General features: G+C 50.9%; 1 protein-coding gene across 3 annotated transcripts in view; it reads right to left on the bottom strand.

The window, feature by feature from the left end:
- Positions 1-4375: 4375 nt before the first annotated feature.
- CES4A (carboxylesterase 4A) overlaps positions 4376-19433 on the bottom strand; it is a 22500-nt gene continuing 7442 nt past the window's right edge. The window contains exons 3-14 of one of the 3 annotated variants that reach the window (XM_006155580.2): positions 14168-14309; positions 13949-14082; positions 13478-13631; positions 11193-11297; positions 11009-11113; positions 10814-10852; positions 10063-10203; positions 9446-9526; positions 8646-8799; positions 7871-8002; positions 7581-7653; positions 4376-5546 (exon numbers count right to left, since the gene is read on the bottom strand). In XM_006155580.2, coding sequence (XP_006155642.1) covers positions 5405-5546; positions 7581-7653; positions 7871-8002; positions 8646-8799; positions 9446-9526; positions 10063-10203; positions 10814-10852; positions 11009-11113; positions 11193-11297; positions 13478-13631; positions 13949-14082; positions 14168-14309 — 1402 coding nt within the window. In that variant the 3' untranslated portion in view covers positions 4376-5404. Of the gene's footprint in view, positions 5547-7580; positions 7654-7870; positions 8003-8645; positions 8800-9445; positions 9527-10062; positions 10204-10813; positions 10853-11008; positions 11114-11192; positions 11298-13477; positions 13633-13937; positions 14083-14167; positions 14310-19433 lie in introns of those variants that run through there. The other 2 variants (XM_006155578.2, XM_006155579.2) reach the window with 2 other exon arrangements.

Here is a 19433-nt window from a genome sequence, read left to right as displayed (position 1 = left end):
GAGGCGGCGGCGGCAGCACTGCGGGGGCTGCGGTCAGCCAGCGCCCAGCCGAGGGGCCGCGTCTCCCGCACTAATTGGGCCTTGCCCAGCCGCCTCGGCCGGTAATTGCTGCTTCGGTGGGTGAAAGGTGGAGGAGTTTGGGGCAGAAGAGGGGGCGCCGCTTCCGGCGTCGGGAGCCAGGCTCCGCACCAGCAGGGCGATGGCGTGGGCGGAGGTCGTGCGGGCGCTGTGCCGGGGCGAGCTTTGCACCCTAACCCTTCGTCCTGGCGGTGGTGCTGGAAAGCCAGGGTAAGGCTCAGTTGGGTGCAACGAGGGGCAAGGAGGAGCGAGGGCGCCACAGAAGTGTCCTGGAGGCTTTCCCCAAGATCCAGTCAGTTCTGAAAATGGCCCCTCACAGGTTAGGCCTGGCAGTGGCTTTAGGAAAGACCCTGGATGGGCCGTGGGGGACCTGAGTGGAGAATTCTAGGTGGACACCGGGCAGTCGGTAGCCCTCATCCAACAGTGCATCCCGAGGAGGAGCTGACAGGAAGAAGGGCACCTCTGGGGTGCATGGAAAGGGTGCAGAGCTGGGACTGGAGGGTACCCAGGCTGTTCACTCTCTAGACCACCCACTGGAGTTCTTCCAGGCTCCAATTCCAAGGGAACATCCTCAGGTTTCCCCAGAGTCCTTTAGGCCTATCACATCTGCCACAGCCAGGCTGGACCCTGCCAGAGCCCTGGCTCTAGCTCAAGTGCACTTCCTATAATTGGGGGGTGCAGGGCCTCTGGGCAGAGGGCTGTTTGGGGAAGCTTCCTTCCCCAGACCTGTTTGAGAGAGGAGGCATGTTAAAGAAGACCCTTGTGAAGCTGGGTAAGGCAGACTATCCAGGGCCCTGGAGTTAGGCACCGGGACCACTGCAGTGGGTGTGGACAAGGAACCTGGTGAGTCTGCAGATGGGCAATTACTAAGCGGAAACCTCAAGGGTAAGGGGAGAGATTCTGGCTAAGCCCATCCCACAGAATTCTTTTTTAAAAAGAATTATTTATTTTATTTTATTTATTAATTTTTATTTTAATTTGACCAGAGTCTCTCTCTCTCTCTCACTCACACACACACACATGCATGCACAGAGGGAGAGAGAGAGAGAGAAAGTGAGAAAGGAAGCCTCCAGATCTGGGACTTGAACTATGGTTAATCAGGCCATGTGGGAGTGTCCAACACCTTAACCACGGCACCACCTACTGGTCCCCCACAGGATTCTTGCTGAAGGAAGGTCAGTGATACAATGACACCTAGGGGATGGTGGAGGCTAAGGAGCCCAATTAAATGTGGTAGGTGATCAGATATTGAGGGTGCTGGTTAAATGACTTAGAAGGATTCTTGCTGAAATTGGACAAGATAGAGACAAACATGTAAGCCTAGCCAGGCCCCATAAAAGAGTTCAGGGGAGGAGGGGCAGAGTTTGGTCAATGAGAGAGTCAGTCAGGGGAGAAATGAGGAAGCCTCAGAATCAGGCCACAGGGTGAATACCCCACGACCTCCAGGTCCGAATGGCCTAGAGGCCCTGGGATGAATTGGACCCAGCCGGACCTCACTTCTCTGGGTTCTGCACGGGCTGCCAAGGACCACCTTCCAGGGGGTGGCACTCCAGACCTTATTTGGGCTCCCGCTGCTGAGTAGCTGTTTGGTTGCCTACCCCGTGGTTACAAGCAGGCAGGGTCATTCTGCTGGCTGTACCTTCCCTGAGAGAAGAGCTGCCACAATAACTCGGGGGGCTCCCTTCCTCGGGAATCGCTCCGAGTCTGCATGGAAGTGGTCTAAATCAAGTTCTCAAACAGCCACCACTAGTGCATGACTTTAGGCAAGGTTTTTATGTCTCTGTACCTCAGTTTCCTCATCTGTGAAATAAGGATAATAATATCTATGTGACAGTGTTGTGGTAAAGATAATTGTTGGCTTGAAAGGTCCTCCCCTGGCCCCCATCCCTTTGCTTTTGGAACTTAGATGCTGGAGTATGGAGGGTTGGGTTTCCTTCATTCCACAGGGCTCTGCAGATTCCAGTTACCCCAGACTCAAGAACCCCTAGGAATAAAGGGCTGAGTGAGCACTGTAGTTGGGACATAAAACCTGTGGGACACTCTACAATGTTTATAGCAACATTATCCATACCAGCCAAAGATGGAAGCCACTCAATGCCCCTCAGTGAATAAATGGGAAGGCAAAATGTGGTCTATACATATGAGAGATTCTTCAAAAATGTCATGGAAAATGTGTATTATTAAAAACTTGTAAGGCCTGCAGGTAGCATGGTAGTTAAGGTGCTGGACTCCCACATGGCTGACCATGGTTCGAGTCCCAGACCTGGTGGCTTGTTTTCTCTTCCCCTATCTGTCTCTCTCTAGTCAAATTAATAATAATAATAGCAACAAATACAATTTAATAAATAATAATAATAATAAAAACCTTGTGGGGCCAGCAGGTAGCATGGTGGTTAAGGTGCTGGACTCACACATGACCAACTGTGGTTCAAGTCCCGGACCTGGTGGCTTGCTTTCTCACTTTCTCTCTCTCTGTCTGTCTCTCTCTGTATCTCTCTAGTGAGCACATGTACTCTACAGTAAATTTTAAAATAATTATAAATTTTTAAAAACTTGTGCATGCATTTTTAAAAAACTTATACCAAAAAAAGAACTTCACTTACATTTTCAGTGAACTTATTTTTCTTGATTGCCAGAGAACACATGTGCTTGCCAGAAACAGAGGGAGAAAGCACCCACCAATGGGATATGGTCACACTGCAATCCTTTCTCCTCTACTTCTCCACCCTGTCAGGATTTGGAGCATATATATACACATGCCCAACATGTTTTTCAAGACACAGGGTGTCCCGACCAGCAGGACAGTTGAATAGGTTTCTTGAGGGAAGGAGTGAGTGTAACACAGGGATGACACAGTGTTACAACTCTTCAGGGTCCTCAGTTTATTGTGGGCCAGGGATCGTGGTTATATACATGTTTGTGGGTGGTGATTGGTTAAATGAAGGATTGTAAAAGGTAGGTTATGATTGGTTGCTTTCGTGGACCAATCATGAGGTGCCGGATATGCAAATCTGAGGGATTCTAAGCTCACCAATGGGTGAGCGCCATGGGAAGTGGCCAATCAGAGTATGCTTTTGAAGGTGAGGTTTTGAAGGGGAGCCAATCATGGCCTTTGTCATTGTGTAATTGTTTGCTCTCTGAGCCTAAGATGGCAATAGTAAGAGACTCATGAAAATGGCCTCGGCAGACTCGCTGGTACGCAGCCTCCCACAACAGGGGCCCAGATTCCAACTGCAGTTGGCCATGTGGGATCTGCCTTCCTATACACAACACTTAACTCCTGAACTCCTTGGCTGGCTCATCCACGAACTTTTTGAAGCACTGGTATATGATGAAATACACACACACACACGCATACACACATATATAGGATTATTTTATTTAATATGTTTTTTAAATTTGACCAGAGAGAGACAGAGAGAGAGATAAAATGAGAAAGCAAGTCACCAGGTCTGGGACTCAAACCATGGTCATCCAGCCCACAGTGGAATCTTATTCAGCCTTAAAAAGAAATGAAGCTCATGGGACCAGCAGATGGCATAGCAGTTATGGTGTTGGACTACCACACGGCCAACCACACTTTGAATTCTGGTGGCTCAAGACTCATGCTTGTATGTGTGCATGCGTGCCCAAGATCCCGATAGGAGAATGGGGAAGGGATTGTGGTAAGGCCTTCTCCTTGGAAGAGGTGATTTCTCACTCTCCTTCTCAGTGTCTGTTTTCCTTTCTCCTGCAAGTGCACACATCCAAAGGCAAAACCTCTACCAAAAAAAAAAAAAAAAAAAGAAAGGAATAAAATTCTATACTTGATCTCAGTCAAAAGGCCAAAAAGTGATAAAAGGAATGAAATTCCGATACATGCTACAACATGGATGAACCCTGGAGACATTAAACTAAGTGAAACAAGCCAGACATAAAGGGATATGATTGCACTCATATGTGGTACTTGGAAGAGTCAAATTCAGAGAGAGAAAATAAAACAGTGGTTATCAGGGGCTTGGGGAGTGTTTAATGGATACAAAGTTTCAATTTGGGGTGCTGAAAAAGTTCTGGAGATGGATAGTGGTGATGGTTACACCACGATGTGAATGCACATAATGCCATTGAACTGGACGCTTAAAAATCATCAAAATGATAAATTTTATGGTATGTATATTTTAATTTTTTAATTGCTGGGGGAGAGAGAGAAAGCACCCCCAAATGAGGTGTGGTCACGCTACAATCCCTTCTCCATTTACCCAATCCATCAGGATTTGGGGCATGCACATACACACACCTGGCATGTTTTTCAAGCCTCCTGGGGCCAGGGCTTGAACCATAGTTCACTGTGTGGGATCCAGCTTCTTTTTACCACAAGGATATGAAGCAGACCCCATTATGTATATTTTACCACCAAAAAGAAAAACACATAAACAGCCAAACAAAAACTGTGGGACAGGCTGGAATGTGCTCTGGTTGGGTTGCAGGAAAGCCAGAGTGTGAGGCATCTGGTTGCAGCATAAAGACCTAAATGGATGGACAGGGGCACGTGAGATGTGGCTATCCTGATGTGGCTATCCTGATGGAGTGCTCTTGAGTCTGTGAAGAAAAAAAGCCTTGTATTCTGCAGCGCAGACGCTTTGCTGCAGCTCCCTTAGACTGCATGTAGCATCGTAGGTACAGCCAAGGTCTCAGAATGAGAAACCTCCCCTCCCACCCAACTCTTTGCAAATGGGGAAATTCAGATCAAGTCAAAATATCTTTATAGAGGAAATCTCCTGGGTGCAGGCTTCGGAAGGGCCCTGGGGGAGATGGATGTGGCTGGGGGAGAAGATCTCAAGCTATTGAAGCTTTGCTCCATGTCAGAATAATCTCCCTAGTGCCTCACAGCCACTGTCAACAGGCATGGGTTTGAACAGCATGGACAGTAAAGGACAAGCTGGTGCAATGATAGGGCAGTGACAACCCAGGTGGACTTCCTGTTAGAAGGGGTTGTAAGTAGGTCTTGGAAAGTGGGAGAGATGCGGTCATCCTGAGGCTGGGGGGAGGGGGGAGCTGGACATAGAGTGGTGGTGAAAGGGCCTGGCCTAACCTAATGAAGATGGTAAAGTAGGGGGGGCACCATGAGATGCCAAGCTAGAGAAGGTGGTACAAGGCTCCAAACATCAGGCTAAGGCCCCAGCTCTGGTCTGGTGGCAGTAGGGAATTCCTGCAGCTCCTAGATTGAGTGGGCAAGATCTTGTCCCTAGATGCCCATGGCCAGTCCTCCAAGGTCTGGGTGGTGGTGGAACAAGCCTTTTGGCTCTGTCCTCCATAGCCACCAGAATTGCCTCCACTTCTTAGCTCTTCAAGACTGGCGCAGTTTCACCCAAAAGTCCATCTTCTCCTCCCTGAGCTTTGTACCCACTCTCGTGGTAAAATCCAGCTGCAGGTACTTTTCATCCTCGTCATAGCGTGGCCAGAAGGGCAGATTCTCACCGTTGGGGTTTCTGCCCAGGAGGGAGAAGAAAGGATTATTCATGTTGCTCTTCATCCTGCCTCATTCTCTCACCCTTCCCTCCATTATCTTCCCCTTGGGAGTGGGAGTCCAACAGGACTTTAAAGAGGAAATATTTAGAAAGGTCTTTAACAAAGAGCAGGAAAGTGGCCAGACAGTGGTACAGTGATAATGCATCTGGACCCAAACAGGGAGGGTCCTGGGTTTGCATCCTGGTACCTCCCTGAACACACGGGGTGTATGCGTGTGCCTATGATCCAGGCCAACTGAGACTGTAGGTGGGCTGTGTTGTAAGGACAGGGGGCCCGTCTCTGTCTCACTCTCCGTTTCTTTCTCTCATTAAATAAATAAACTTAAAATAAAAAAAAAAAGAGTCAGAGGAGCCAGCAGATGGTGTGGAGGTTAAGGGCTGGATCCCACATGGCCAACAACACTGTTTGGGTCCTATACTCAGTGGCTTGAAAAATCATGCCAAGTCCGTGTGTGTGCATGCCCAAAATCCTAAGAGGAGAATGGAGCAGAAGGAATTGTGGTGTGGTCTTCCTCCCTGGGGGGTGATTTCTTACGTTTTTCTCTCTATGTCTCTCTGGTGAGTGCACATGTCCTATTGCAAAACTAAAAAAAAAAAAAAGAAAAGAAAAGAAAAAGAAAGAGTAAGAAAGTGTGTGTGGGGAGGGGAGTGGTTTTCAGATAGAGGGAACAGCATGTGCTAGGTTTAGAGGTATGAAAAACCAGGGCTTTATTTATTTATTTATTTATTTTTTGAGAGTTTTTTGTTATAGGGCACATGTGCTCGCCAGAAAGACAGAGAGAGACAGAAAGACAGAAAGTGAGAAATCACCCCCCCCCCAGGGTGGATGGCCACACCGCAACCCCTTCTCCTCCATTCTCCTCTCGGGATCTTGGGCACGCACACACATGCACCCGGCATGAGTTTAAGCCACTGGGTCTGGGACTCGAACCGCGCTTGACTACATGGGAGTTCAGCAACATAGCCATTACGCTAACTGCTGGTCCCAAAAACCAGGGCTTTTAAAGCAAGCACAACAATAGGGTCAGATAAGAACAGGGCATATGTGAAAGTGATGGATTTAGAAAAGAGATGACATGGAAAGATTTTGAAAGACCTTGATGCTAGGCCAAGTAAGAGGCTGGGACTTTATTGTGAGGGCAGAGGGAGTTTGAAGATGAAGGTTTTTTTTTGGGGGGGAGAGGTTTTTGCTGTAGGACATGTGCACTCACCAGAAAGACAGAGAGAGACAGAAAGATAGAAAGCGAGAAATCACCCCCCAGGGGGGATGGCCACGCCACAATCCCTTCTCCTCCATTCTCCTCTCGGGATCCTGGGCACGCACGCACATGCACCTGACAAGAGTTTAAGCCACCGGGTCCAGGAATTGAACCATAGTCAACTACATGGGAGCCCAGCGACATAGCCATTACGCCAACTGCTGGTCCCAAAGATGAAGCATTTTAAGCAGGTAAGCGATTGGGTCAGATGGTATTTGAGAAAGACCCTCATAAGGAGGATAGATGGAAAGGAGAGAATGCAGAGACAGAAAACAGTCACAAGGTGGCCAAAGCTCAGCTCAGATGATCCTTCCTCCAGGAAGCCTACCCTGCCCACTAGGCTGGCTGAGACACCTCCTCTATGCTCTCCAAGTGCCTTGTTTCCCTGTCCTGCCTCCCGTCAGTACAGCTCTCAAGTGTAATTTTGTGTGTGTTCACTGAGCTGCTGGAGGATGGGGCTTATGTCTGCGACATCCTTGAAACCCAGTTCCCAGTACTAGGGTGGGAACATCGGCAAATGATTGCGGAATGCTTGAGCAAAAGACCAGGGCAGGTCGCAGGACACAGATATTTAGGATCCCATGACTGGCTGGGAAAAGGCGAAGGGGAAGGGACACTCTGGTCAGGCTGACTGTGTGGTCCATGTAGGACATGCAGGGGCAAGTATATGAGCAGCTGCCATCAGGCCTAGTCTGGGCAGGGAGACTGTCCAGACGTGTCAGGGGACTAGACTCACCCTGTGCGGGCAAAGTTGGCCCAGTATCTCATCATCCGGAGGCTGAGTGCCTTCTCCTCGCTTGTGGAAGGGCCTGGGGTAGAACGAGATATGGCATTGGGGACAGGGCCAAATGTGCTGCCGTCACACCTGCACCTGCTCCTTCTGGCATTGCCTCGATGGCAGAAGACTTGTTCAGAAGAGCATCCCAGACTAGGAACTGGCTAGTCCCTGTGACCAGCCAAGGCAGGTCTGCATAAAAGGTGGGGAGAATAGATACCCACTGGGGGTGTCAGGTGGGGTTTTTGCACCTTTGGAGAAGGGGCTCCCGAAGAGGAAGTGGATCTCATCTCCGTGGTCTGCCCCATCAGGGCAGGGTTTGATGATTATACCACTGGGAGCGTGGTGCTCAAACTCGTACAGGTAGACAGGAAGGCCAGCATCTACGATTAGGAAGAATGGAAAAGGTTGGAGGAAAAGTCTGAGCTCAGGCTTTCTATCCACCCCACGCATTTCACCCACCTGTATCCTGCTCCCTCCAGAATCAAGGGAGTGGATTTGAAGCCTATCTGCACTACACTGTAGCTGTGTGACCTTCGGAAAGTCACTTAACCTCTGAGCTGCAACTTCTCATCTGCAGACCAGGGGTGCTAAACCATAAATCAGAGGATTGTGTAAGGATCCTGGAAGCCTCCAGTTTCCTTCTTCAAACCTTCCTTGCTTGGCTTAGCATTTAAGTCTTTAGTGTTGGCCCTCTCAACCCTACCTTTGACCTCTCAGCCACGTTTGCCAAGCTCCAGTCAGCTTAAGCAGGACTTTGACCATGACCCTAAGGTGGTCCTCTTAGCCAGGAAGCCTTCTCTGACCACTTAGGCTCTGTCCTCTGGGCTGGCCGAGGTCCTGCCCTTGACCCTGAGGAGCAGCCTGTCCTCTCTTCTGGTTGACAGCATGTTGTTCTCTGTGATATCTTGAAATCCTACGCCAGCCCAGAAGGGCAGAGAGGCTGAGTGAGCCGCTGGCATGTCCCATGGGTAAGCAGCACAGCTGGAGGTGAACAGTACTGGTGTGGCCACTTGTGGCATGTACCTCGGTGGTAGCGGGCAGTCTGCAGTGTGATGTACACAAAGGTAGCGTCTGCACCGAGGTCCATCACACGGTTTCGTAACATCTTCCAGTCCTGCTCAGTGACGTTGCCCATGTACTCCTCCATCACGAGTGGTAGCTGCTCCTTGGTGATATTCTAAGCAGGAAGGCCACACCCACCCTGAGACTATGGTGCTAGCTGATCTTGAGATGGGCACGCCAGTGACCTGGACCCAGGTTTAGCCCTCCAGGAGTTTCTAGCCTGGGGGAGGGGGAAAGGCGGAGCTTCCTGAGAAGATCTCCCTCTCTGCTGATTCTTTTTTAATTTTTTTCTTGCTTTAGGGCACATGCGCTTGCCGCAGAGAGCTGAACAGACAGAGAGATGGAAAGCAAGAAATCACCCCCAGGGAGGATGGCTGTACTGTAGTTGCCCCCTTCTCCATTCGCCCCTTGGGACTTTGGGCACACACCAAATGTGCCGGGTGCATCTTTCAAGCCACTGGGTCTAGGACTTGAACCATGCAGTTGGTCATGTGGGATCCAGCCTCCCAACCACCATGCCACCTGCTGATTCTGTCTGATGATTCTTACCCCTGTTTTTAGTATATAAGAACCGTCTCCCATTAACCTAAGGATGCCAGGGGGACCTTGCCCATCAGCAGCCATTTAAGCCTATGCCAAACTCCATTTCCTTTAAGGAAGACCCCTTCCCTGACTGGGAGTCCCTTACAAAGAGAAGCTACTGGGTACAAAAGGCGTCAGCTCTGTCCAAACTGAGCACCCCTGACAACAGGGCCCCTCACCAACAGGGTGCTGGTATTCCAGATCAGCTTGGCAATGGTTTCTTTTTTCATCATGTGCTGGTTTAGTGGGAACTTCATAATCTGTTCACAAGACAAAGACCCAGGTGTGGGTTAGGCCTGAGCATTAGGAGGGATTCTGGCCAGAGCTACACCAGGCCCCACAGGTCTTGCCATGCAAATGGCGAGTTCTCAGAGCCCACAACCCAGGAAGGTCCCATGATCCTCTCCCACTTTCCTGCTGCCCTCCTGCCCATCACTACCACCTGTGATGGAGCTGAAGTAGGCTGAAAGGATCCCACCTGAGCTAGGGAATCCACCCTGATTCAGAAGCAAGGGAGGGCCCAGGATTTGTAGCTGCTTCGAAGCTTGGATGTGGATGTTATAATCCACCTGATCTATGATCTGAGGATTTGGGGCCCCCAAACCTCCACAAAACCACACTTTTCTCCTTACCCCTTCTATTATTCCTAGCCAAGTCTTATTGCAGGGGGACTTCAGGAGGCTCCCAAGCACTTGGTCATTCCCAGAGGGTCTAATGGGATCTGGCCTGGTGGCCCAGCACTGCCTCAAGCTCTTCTGCTTCCCCACTGTGGTGAGCACCCCTCCTGCTCACTTACATAAGGCAAGAGCCAACAGAATTCCAGGTTGTTGACACCCAGAAGATAGGGCACAGGTGAAACCTGTCCCTGGGTCAGGAGTGCCAAAGGGTCATCTGGGAACACCACACCATCCACCACGGGGCTTAAGAACCACACAATCTACAAGGCAAGGGGAACTTCTGATCAGTTTTCTCAATATCCTCTCAGGGTCCCCTGTAATCTTTTACACCCAGCTCAGCAGGCCACCCCCTACCCTCGGCTCCAGAGGATGCTCTGGCTGGACTTGTTGACAGGAAAACAGGTGGGGCTGGTCATGTTGACCCCTGAGAGGGTGGGTCAGGATAGGCAGGACCAGGCTACTTAGACCTGAGCGCATGTGCCTATGTGACAAATCCCAACAGGACAGAGAAACCAAGAGATGGGATTGCAGTGTGACTACGTGACATGGGGTGCACTTTCTCCCTCGCCCTCTCTCTTTGTCTCCCTGTCCCTTTCGGATAAGTCATGTGCTCTCTGGCAAAATGAAAATAAGTAAATGAATGAAATTTCACCCTTCTCAGTATGAGAAGAGCCCCTATCTTCTCCATTTGTTGCTGTTCACTTATCATTTTTGAGGGGAAGTGAATCATTTACGTATAGGGTTTACTCGCTTTCCCCACTGGATATCCGTTCCACTAGGGAAGGGATACGTAATTCCTTGAGTATCCTGAGTGCCTGGCACACAGTTGGTGTTCAATAAATACTCGAACTGCAGAAGCAGCCTGCTCACTTCTTGAGGGTCTTCCTGGATGTTCAAATGGAAGAATCTCTATGGAGGAGAGAAGAGGATGAGAGTTAAAGGAATTCTCTCATTTTCTCCTGAGGCAGGGTCCCTGCAATTATCAATAGGCATGGGTGGCTGGATACCAGGATGGGAGGGTGGCCTACAGGCAGCCAGGGCAGGCAGCTGGAACATTCTACCTACCATCTTCTTAGATATGTGCATCAGCTCAGCCGTTGACTGTGCCCTCAGGCAGTCTACCAGGATCTGTGTGCTGCTGTGGCTGCAGCCAGCCAGGCGGGCAATCTTCTGTAGAGCAAAGAAGAGGTACTCAGGTTGTCCCCATCCTACTCCTCCTTGAAGAGCCATGGGGGAGAGAGGCACGTACCTCAGCCACCTTCAGTGGATTGGCAGTGATGAAGACTTTCAATGCTGCGGTGCCACTCTGGGAAATGGCCCGATGGAAGAGGCCCCGGGCTAAGGGTGACATCATCTGTGGGGGTGAAGAGCAAAGCACCCGTGAGCTGCACAAGTAGGGTCACTTGAGGTGTTTTGGGTCTGGCCATGGCTGGGTAGCCTGAGGGAACACAGGGAAGGCAAGTGGCTGGAAGGAAGGGAGTCTGGAGTTTTGGGTTGGAGTCATAAACCTGAAGTTGGCACCTTCCTGCCTCTGGTCTGTGCAATAGGTCCCAGAGGAGATCTGAGACTGTGGGAGGGGGACTGCTGGTATAGGGAAGGGGTGTCTCTCTGCTGTGGGACTGGAAATGGGGGGTATGCTAAAGGGACCCCAGGGTTCCCATTGCCCCAGTTACCTGTGCCAATGGTTCTTAGCCCCTCTCCATTGCCCAAGTTCAAGGAACAACTACATCCTAGGCCCCATCCTCAGTATTCATGTACTCCAAACCTGCTCCAACCAATCCCAACTGGGTGACTTCCCTGACTCTATACTACCCACACAGCCCCAGGACCGTCCCTATCCATTCTGCTCATTCCCACACCCCAGCATCTCCATCCTGGCCAGTTGGCCTCCTACATCACTCTGCACCATCCTCTCCACTCCTTCCTTCCTGTCCCTATTTTAGCACCAGCACCCATTATGCCCTACCCCAACTCCCATCCTCTCAGTTAGTCTCCAAGTCTACTCCTGCTTCTTTCTAACCCAGTTCTACACAGCGGGTCAAGCCATATTTCTACACGCACATCCAATTCTATCACTTCCTGCTTAAAATCTTTTCCTGCATGAACAGATAGCATAATGGTTATGTTGCAGGACTTCCATGTAGTCAACTGCAGTTCAAGTCCTGAACCTGATGGCTTAAAACTTATGCAGGGAACCAGCAGTTAGCGTAATGGCTATGTCGCTGGACTCCCACGTAGTCGACCGTGGTTCGTGTCCCGGACCTGGTGGCTTAAAACTTACGCTGGGCGCGTGTGCGTGCGTGCCCAAGATCCCGAGAGGAGAATGGAGGAGAAGGGATTGTGGCGTGACCATCCCCCCTGGGGGGTGATTTCTCGTTTTCTGTCTCTATGTCTTTCTCTGTCTGTCTGGCGAGTGCACGCGCCCTACAGTGAAAATCTCTCAAAAGAAAAAAAAAACTTTTCTGGGACCAGCAGTTGGCTAATGGCTATATCGCTGGACTCCCAGGTAGTTGGTTGCAGTTCGAGTCCCGGACCCAGTGGCTTAAAAATCTCATGTCAGATGCATGTGTGTGTGTATGTGTGCACGCCCAAAATCCCTAGAGGAGGGAGGAAGAGAAGGGATTGCGGTGTGACCATCCCCCTCTCGGGGTGATTTCTCACTTTCTGTCTCTCTGTCTCTCTGGCGAGCACATGTGCCCTATAGCAAAAATCTCTCTTTCAAAAAAAAACTTTTCTGGGACCAGCAGTTGGCTAATGGCTATATCGCTGGACTCCCAGGTAGTTGGTTGCAGTTCGAGTCCCGGACCCGGTGGCTTAAACTAATGCCAGGCACATGCACATGTTCGTGCGTGCCCAAGATCCCGAGAGAATGGAGGAGAAGGGATTGAAGCGTGGCCATCCCCCCTGGGAGGTGATTTCTTGCTTTCTGTCTCTTTGTCTCTCTCTGTCTTTCTGGTGAGCGGACGCGCCCTATAGCAAAAACCTTTTTTTAAAGAAAGAGTCTTTTCCTATTCTCCAGTACACTTTGGATAAAGTTGCTTAACTTGTGGCCTGTGAGGCCTTATGTGATATCCCTGCTCACTTCCCAGCCATGTGTCCGACATAGGGTGCCTTTACACCACACACTCAAGCACCTCCGGGTCAAGGGTCACCAGGAATGGTGTCTCCAACCCAAGTCTTGACTTTCAGGCACAGTGCGTGGCCTCAGCGCTGCTCAGAGGGCAGATGGTAGGCTTTGCTCCTGAGGGATAGAGCTCTGGGGACGGTGGGAAGGTGGAAGTGCTAGTGATTCGCCTTGGATTTGCTGAATTTCCCAAGCCAAGGCATTGCTGCCCCTGGGGCTCGGGTTTGTCATCAGTTCTATCCCTTAACAGGACAGACGCCTCGTCTGTGAGGGGCAGTATCCTTGGTAGAGGTGAGGACAGGCTGTGGATGTGCAAGTTCATGTACAGGCAAATCTGCACATCCGTCTGTGAAGTGGAGGATACACTGTGGGCCTGCATCATGCTGGATCCGTCCGGGCTTCGCACTCACCAGTCCTGAGATGCACATGGCTCCTGCCGACTGGCCAAACAGAGTCACGCAGTCCGGGTCTCCGCCAAAAGCCCAGATATTCTCTTGCACCCAGCGCAGAGCCGCCACTTGGTCCAGCAGCGCCCAGTTCCCTCGGGCCTGGCTGTCGCCAGTGCTGGGCGCGCGGAGTCCATGGTCAGGGTCTCAGGCCTGGACAGTCGGGGTGCGGAGGGCTCCACCCAGCCCAGCCCCGCCTCACCCCTCTGAGACCTGGTCCCAGGCCACGCCCGGTTCCTTACAGTTAGGACCGCCCCACTAAGACCCCATGGAGCGCCCACCCCTTTCATCAAGCATCAGGCCCCGCCCTGCCACGCCCCCGCCATGCCCCCGCATCCTGCCATATAGACCACGCCCCTCTCCTTCCACCGGGTTTCCACCGCCGGGAGCCGGGGTCCAGAGGACGCTCCTCCCCTGGTCCCCGGCCCCACCCACCTCAGGAAGCCCAGGATGCCAAGCCTGTGCTGCAGAAGCACCAGCACCACTTTCTCGCGGGCCGCCAACTCTGAGCCCTCATAGGTGGAAGCGGAGCCGACGAGGAAGGCCCCTCCCGGGAACCAGACCATCACCTGGGCGAGGAAGGCCGAAGCCTGAGAGGGGCGGCGGGGTGGCAGAATAGGACGGAGGGTAGCTGAGAATGTGCGCAGTACTCACTGGCAGCGGAGGGTCCCCACGCGCGCGCACTGGCGCGTAAATGTTCAGGTACAGACAGTCCTCACTGAAGCGCAGCCACTTGTATTGCTTCCGCGTGCTCAAGTACATGGAGGTCATCTGCCCCCAGGACTCCTGAACGCACCTGCGGGCGTGATGTGAGCTTGGCCAAGGCGGGCAGCAGCGGTGGGCAGAGGCGGTGGGCAAAATGGCTTCATCCCAGAGTCCACCGCGAGGGGACAGAACCCAAAGCAAAATCCAGGTAGTCTGTGTATGTATGAGTGTGTGTGTGTTGTGTGTGTATGTGTGACTGTGCTGGAGAGAGCCGTAAGATCCAAGATCAGCGGGAACCAGCAGTTAGCGTAATGGCTATGTCGCTGGATTCCCACGTAGTTGACCGCGGTTCGTGTCCCGGACCCGGTGGCTTAAAACTCACGCCGGGCGCGTGTGCGTGGTGCCCAAGATCCAGAGAGGAGAATGGAGGAGAAGGGATTGCGGCGTGACCATCCCCCCTGGGGGGTGATTTCTCACTTTCTGTCTCTATGTCTCTCTCTGTCTGTCTGGCGAGCGCACGCGCCCTACAGTGAAAATCTCTCAAAAAAAAAAAAAAAGATCCAAGATCAGCAACTAAGTTGACTTTCCCAGGATCCATCCTTCTGCCTTGCGCCTTGCCCCATAGGTCAGCCTGGGGAGAGATTTCTGCTGGTGTTGGGAACTGGGCCTGTCGATGCTGTCAAGGCCGAAACCTGCTGCTTTGGGCACCACCCACCCTCTCCTCCATCTCCCCCTGCCTCCCAAACAGCTCTGAAATAGTTCTCCTCATCACCAGGACTGCTGCCCTGTTAAGACCATCACCATCTCTAGCCTGCCATCTCTAGCCTGGACTCTGTCCCAGCTTCGTCACACTTTCCTTCTCCAACTTCTCTACATTCTCAGGGAGAGACTGACTGAACACAGACCTAACCGTATCATTCCCCTTCTTAAAACATTCCCAGGCGACCAGCAGATGATGTAATGGTTATGTCGTTGGACTCACACATAGTTGACAGTGGTTCAAGCCCCAGATCCAGTGACTTAAAACTCACACTGGGGGGCCAGCAGTTAGCATAATGGCTATGTCACTTGACTCCCACATAGTCGACCACAGTTCGCATCCCAGACCCGGTGGCTTAAACTCATGCCGGGTGCGCTTGTGTGTGTGCCCAAGATCCCGAGAGGAGAACGCAGGAGAAGGGATTGCGGCATGGCCATCCCCCCTGGGGGGTGATTTCTCGCTTTCTGTCTCTCTGTCTCTCTCTGTCTGTCACCCTGTAGCAAAAACCTCTCCCCCCCAAAAAAAAAAAAAATCACACTGGGTGTGTGTGCATGCATGCCCAAAATCCTGAGAGGAGAGTGGGGGGGAGAGTGTTTTTTCACTTTCTGTTTCTCTCTGTCTCTCTGGTGAGTGCATACGTCCTATAGCAAAAATCTGTCTTAAAAAACAAAAAAAACTTTCCTAGCTGTGCTGGGCTGGTGCTTAAGGCATCTGCGTCCCACATGGCCCTCTGTGCAAGATCCTGCACCTGCAGCTTGAGAAACACATCGGATATGTGTGTGTGTATGTGTGTGTTCAAGATCCCTTTGGGAGGGAGAAATGAAGGAGATGGGATTGTGATGTGACCATGCCCCTGGCGGTGCTTTCTCACTCTCTGTCTCTCTCTGTCTTTCCCTTTGTCTTTTCCCAGTAAGAAAATGCACCCTCTGGCAAATTAAAAAAAAAAAAAGCCAACAGGTGGCAAGGTGGGTCTTACATGACCAGCTGCACAGTTCAAGTCCTGGACCCCATGACTTTGGAAATGCACTGGGCATGTGTGGTTTATGCCCAAAATCTTGCAAGGAGAAATGGAGAACTGATTGCAGCCTAGCTGTCCCCCATGGAGGACACTTTCTGGCGCTCTGTCTGTCTCTGGTGAGTGCGTGCACCCTCTAGCAAATTAAAAAAGAAGAGAAAAAAACATTCCTTATATCCTCTGCCCTCAGGTCCATCCAAACCGACTTAAGTCCTCTTTTCCTTTCAGCCATCTTCTTCCTGGTTGCTCTTTTGCTCGATACACATGGCCCTCCCCTTCCCCCCCACCTCCCACCTCCAAGCCTCTGTGTCTCTGCTAGAGGCCTTCCGATCTACCCAGCAAACTCCTGCTCATGTTTAAAGCCTAGCACAAGTGGTGCTCCCTCTGCTGGGCAATTTCTTCTCTGTGCTCCACCACCCCATCCTTCCTCCACAAGCTCTATTCACTGTTGACTTACATTGGTTGAGTTTTATCAGTTGGTTGTTTTTCTCTCCCAAGTAACCATATGCTCCTCCGGGGCAGGGCTAGAGGTGGAATCATCTAAACCCTGGCACCCAGCCTTGTGCCTTATGCTGTATATATATTCGGGGTACTTATGGGGCGGAAGCTGCCTGGCCACCTCACCTTTTCTCTTTCCTGGCCTAGGGCGGCTATTCCCATCCTAGCTGGAGCTTGATCCATTTAACTAGGTGCAGGAGGCCTTGCCTGCCTCTGCCCTTCCCTCGTTTCTGCCTGTCTCCAGAGCATCACCTGCTCCCTTCCATCAGTCCTTCCCAACAGCACTTCAGCACACCTTGATCCCAACCTATCCCCTCCCACCCACCTTCCCCAGAAGCTGCCCTACCTCTCTTCCTTTTAGACCAACATTTTCAACAAGTGGTCACCAGCAGGCAGCTCATCTCTAACTCTGCAGGTTGTCTTTGGTCTTCCTTGCTTGACTTCTTGGCAGCTGCTAATGTTGGTGTTAGGGTGCTATCTAATGAACCACACGCAGCACCTCACCAGGAAAGCCAGAGCTCCTGTTGCCCGGCACTGGGTGTTACGGTTTGTGGGTTCCTACCCAAACTTAGGTTGAGACTTGGTCCCTATGTGGAAATATTGGGAGTTGGACCATTTAAGAAGCAGAGCCTAGGGGCCAGCAGGTGGCATGGTGATTAAGGCGCTGGAATTCCCACATGGCTGTCTGCGGTTCGAGTCCTGGACCTGGTGACTTGCTCTCTCTCTGTCAAAACTCATGTGAAAATAAATAAATAAATAAATAAATTAATTAATAAACAAATAAATAAATAATTCTTAAAAAAAAAAAAAGGGAAGTGGAACCTAATGGGAGGCACTTGGATCATGGGATTTCCACCCTTGTGGTGGACTAATTCCTTTCTTGCATTTCTGTTAGAAAGTGAGGTTCCTTCTCATTTGGACTCTCTTCACCCTAACTGCTCGTCCTGCTTTTCTGCTATGAGGGAAGCAGCATGTGGCCCTCACAAAAGCCCCGCAGATGTCAGCACCACATTTCTTGGACTTCCCAGCCATGTGACTGTGGGATAAACACACCTCTTTTCTTTATAAATGACCCAGTCTTAGATATTGTGCTATAGCAACACAAAAACAGCTAAGACACTGGGATTATGACCAGCTGAGGTTCTGCGTCCATCCCACCACTGAAGTCACCCTGTCATGGTCTTGTTAAAGCTCTGTGGTTGGGACCAGCATGTGTCATGGTGGTTAAGGCACTGGACACTCCCACATGGCCAACCAGGGTTCAAGTCCTGAATCTGATGGCTTGCTTTCTCACTTCTTCTCTCACTCTCAACCTGTCTCTCTCTGGTCAAATTAAAAAATAAATGAATGAGGGAACCAGCAGTTAGCGTAATGGCTATGTCGCTGGACTCCCATGTAGTCGACCATGGTTCGCATCCCGGACCCAGTGGCTTAAAACTCACGCCGGGGATGTGTGCGTACGTGACCAAGATCCCGAGAGGAGAATGGAGGAGAAGGGATTGCGGCGTGGCCATCCCCCCTGGGGGGTGATTTCTCACTTTCTGTCTCTATGTCTCTGTCTGTCTGGCGAGTCTCTATACAAAAACCCACCCAAAAAAAAAAAAAAAAAAAGAGAATGAATAAATAAATAAAATAAAAATAAATAATTAAAAAAAAAAAGCTCTATGGTTGTCTTTCTGCCCTGTTAGCCCTCAGCACGGCGGATCAAGCTCTCCTTCCTGGACAGCTGACCTCTAGGCTCCTGGAATGTTCCACTTCTCTGATTTTTTGGCCACCTCTTTGGTGTGCCTTCTCCTCACCCAGGTCTAAGTAGAAGAGTGCCCAGGCCTCAACCCTAAGATCTCTTTTCATTCTGACTGTTCTTCCTCCCAAGTTTTTGACACCATTGACGTGCTGGTATATTGACATGCTGGACATCAATGTGCTGATGACCAGTTTGCCTCCAGCACCTTTTATCCAACCACCTGCCCCACATCTCCACGTGGGCCTCCATCACATGTCAAACTTAACATGCACCAAAGTCAGATGTGGGGGCTTGTGCCTCTAATTCCATCTTCATGGGAGGCTGAGGCAGGAGAATTTGAAGCCATTCTGAGCAACATTGTGAGACTCTGTCTTTAAAACTAACAAACAAGGGGGACCAGCAGTTGGCGTAATGACTATGTCGCTGGACTCCCATGTAGCCGACTGCGGTTCACGTCCCGGACCCAGTGGCTTAAAACTCACGCAGGGTGCATGTGCGTGTGTGCCCAAGATCCCAAGAGGAGAATGGAGAAGGGATTGTGGCGTGGCCATCCCCCTTGGGGGGTGATTTCTCGCTTTCTGTCTCTCTGTCTCTCTCTGTCTGGCGAGCACATGAGCCCTATAGCAAAAACCTCTCCAAAACAAAAACAAAAACTAACAAACAAGGTGGCCCTATGGCCCAGTGCTTAAGGGAGCTGAATACCACGTGGCCACCCACAATTCAAATCCCAGCCCCAGTGGCGAGAAACGTGTCAGGTGCATGTACCTGTGCGCCCAGAATCCTGGCAGGATGGAGAAATAAAGGAGGAGGAAGTGGATCATGACTGTGCCCCTTTGAGGGGTGCCTTCTCCCTCTCCTAGCTTTCAGGTAGTCTCTAGCAATTGTATAAATAAATAATGAATACAACATACTAACACAAATAACCAAAACAAAACCAAAACAAACAAAAACCCTTCTGCTTTGCCTCAACCTGCTCCTCCCCCAGCTTTACCCATGTGGTAAGCAGTACCCCTATCCTCTGGCTGCTGGGCCCGAACTGGCCATTATCCTTCATTCCTCTTCTTTGGCTCACACCCAGTCCTCTAGCAAATCATGTCAGCTTTATGTCCGCCATAAATCCGGAGTCTCTCTTCTACCACCTCCGCTGTTCCTGCCGCGGTGGGAGCCGCCACCTCTGCTACAGCATTCTCTCTCCCTG

This window comes from Tupaia chinensis, unplaced genomic scaffold (genome assembly GCF_000334495.1).
Source record: "Tupaia chinensis unplaced genomic scaffold, TupChi_1.0 Scaffold000463_1, whole genome shotgun sequence".
Classification (NCBI taxonomy): Eukaryota; Metazoa; Chordata; class Mammalia; order Scandentia; family Tupaiidae; genus Tupaia; species Tupaia belangeri.
The sequence above is the reverse complement of the archived record's forward strand: the minus strand, read 5'-3'. Positions and strand labels throughout refer to the sequence as shown.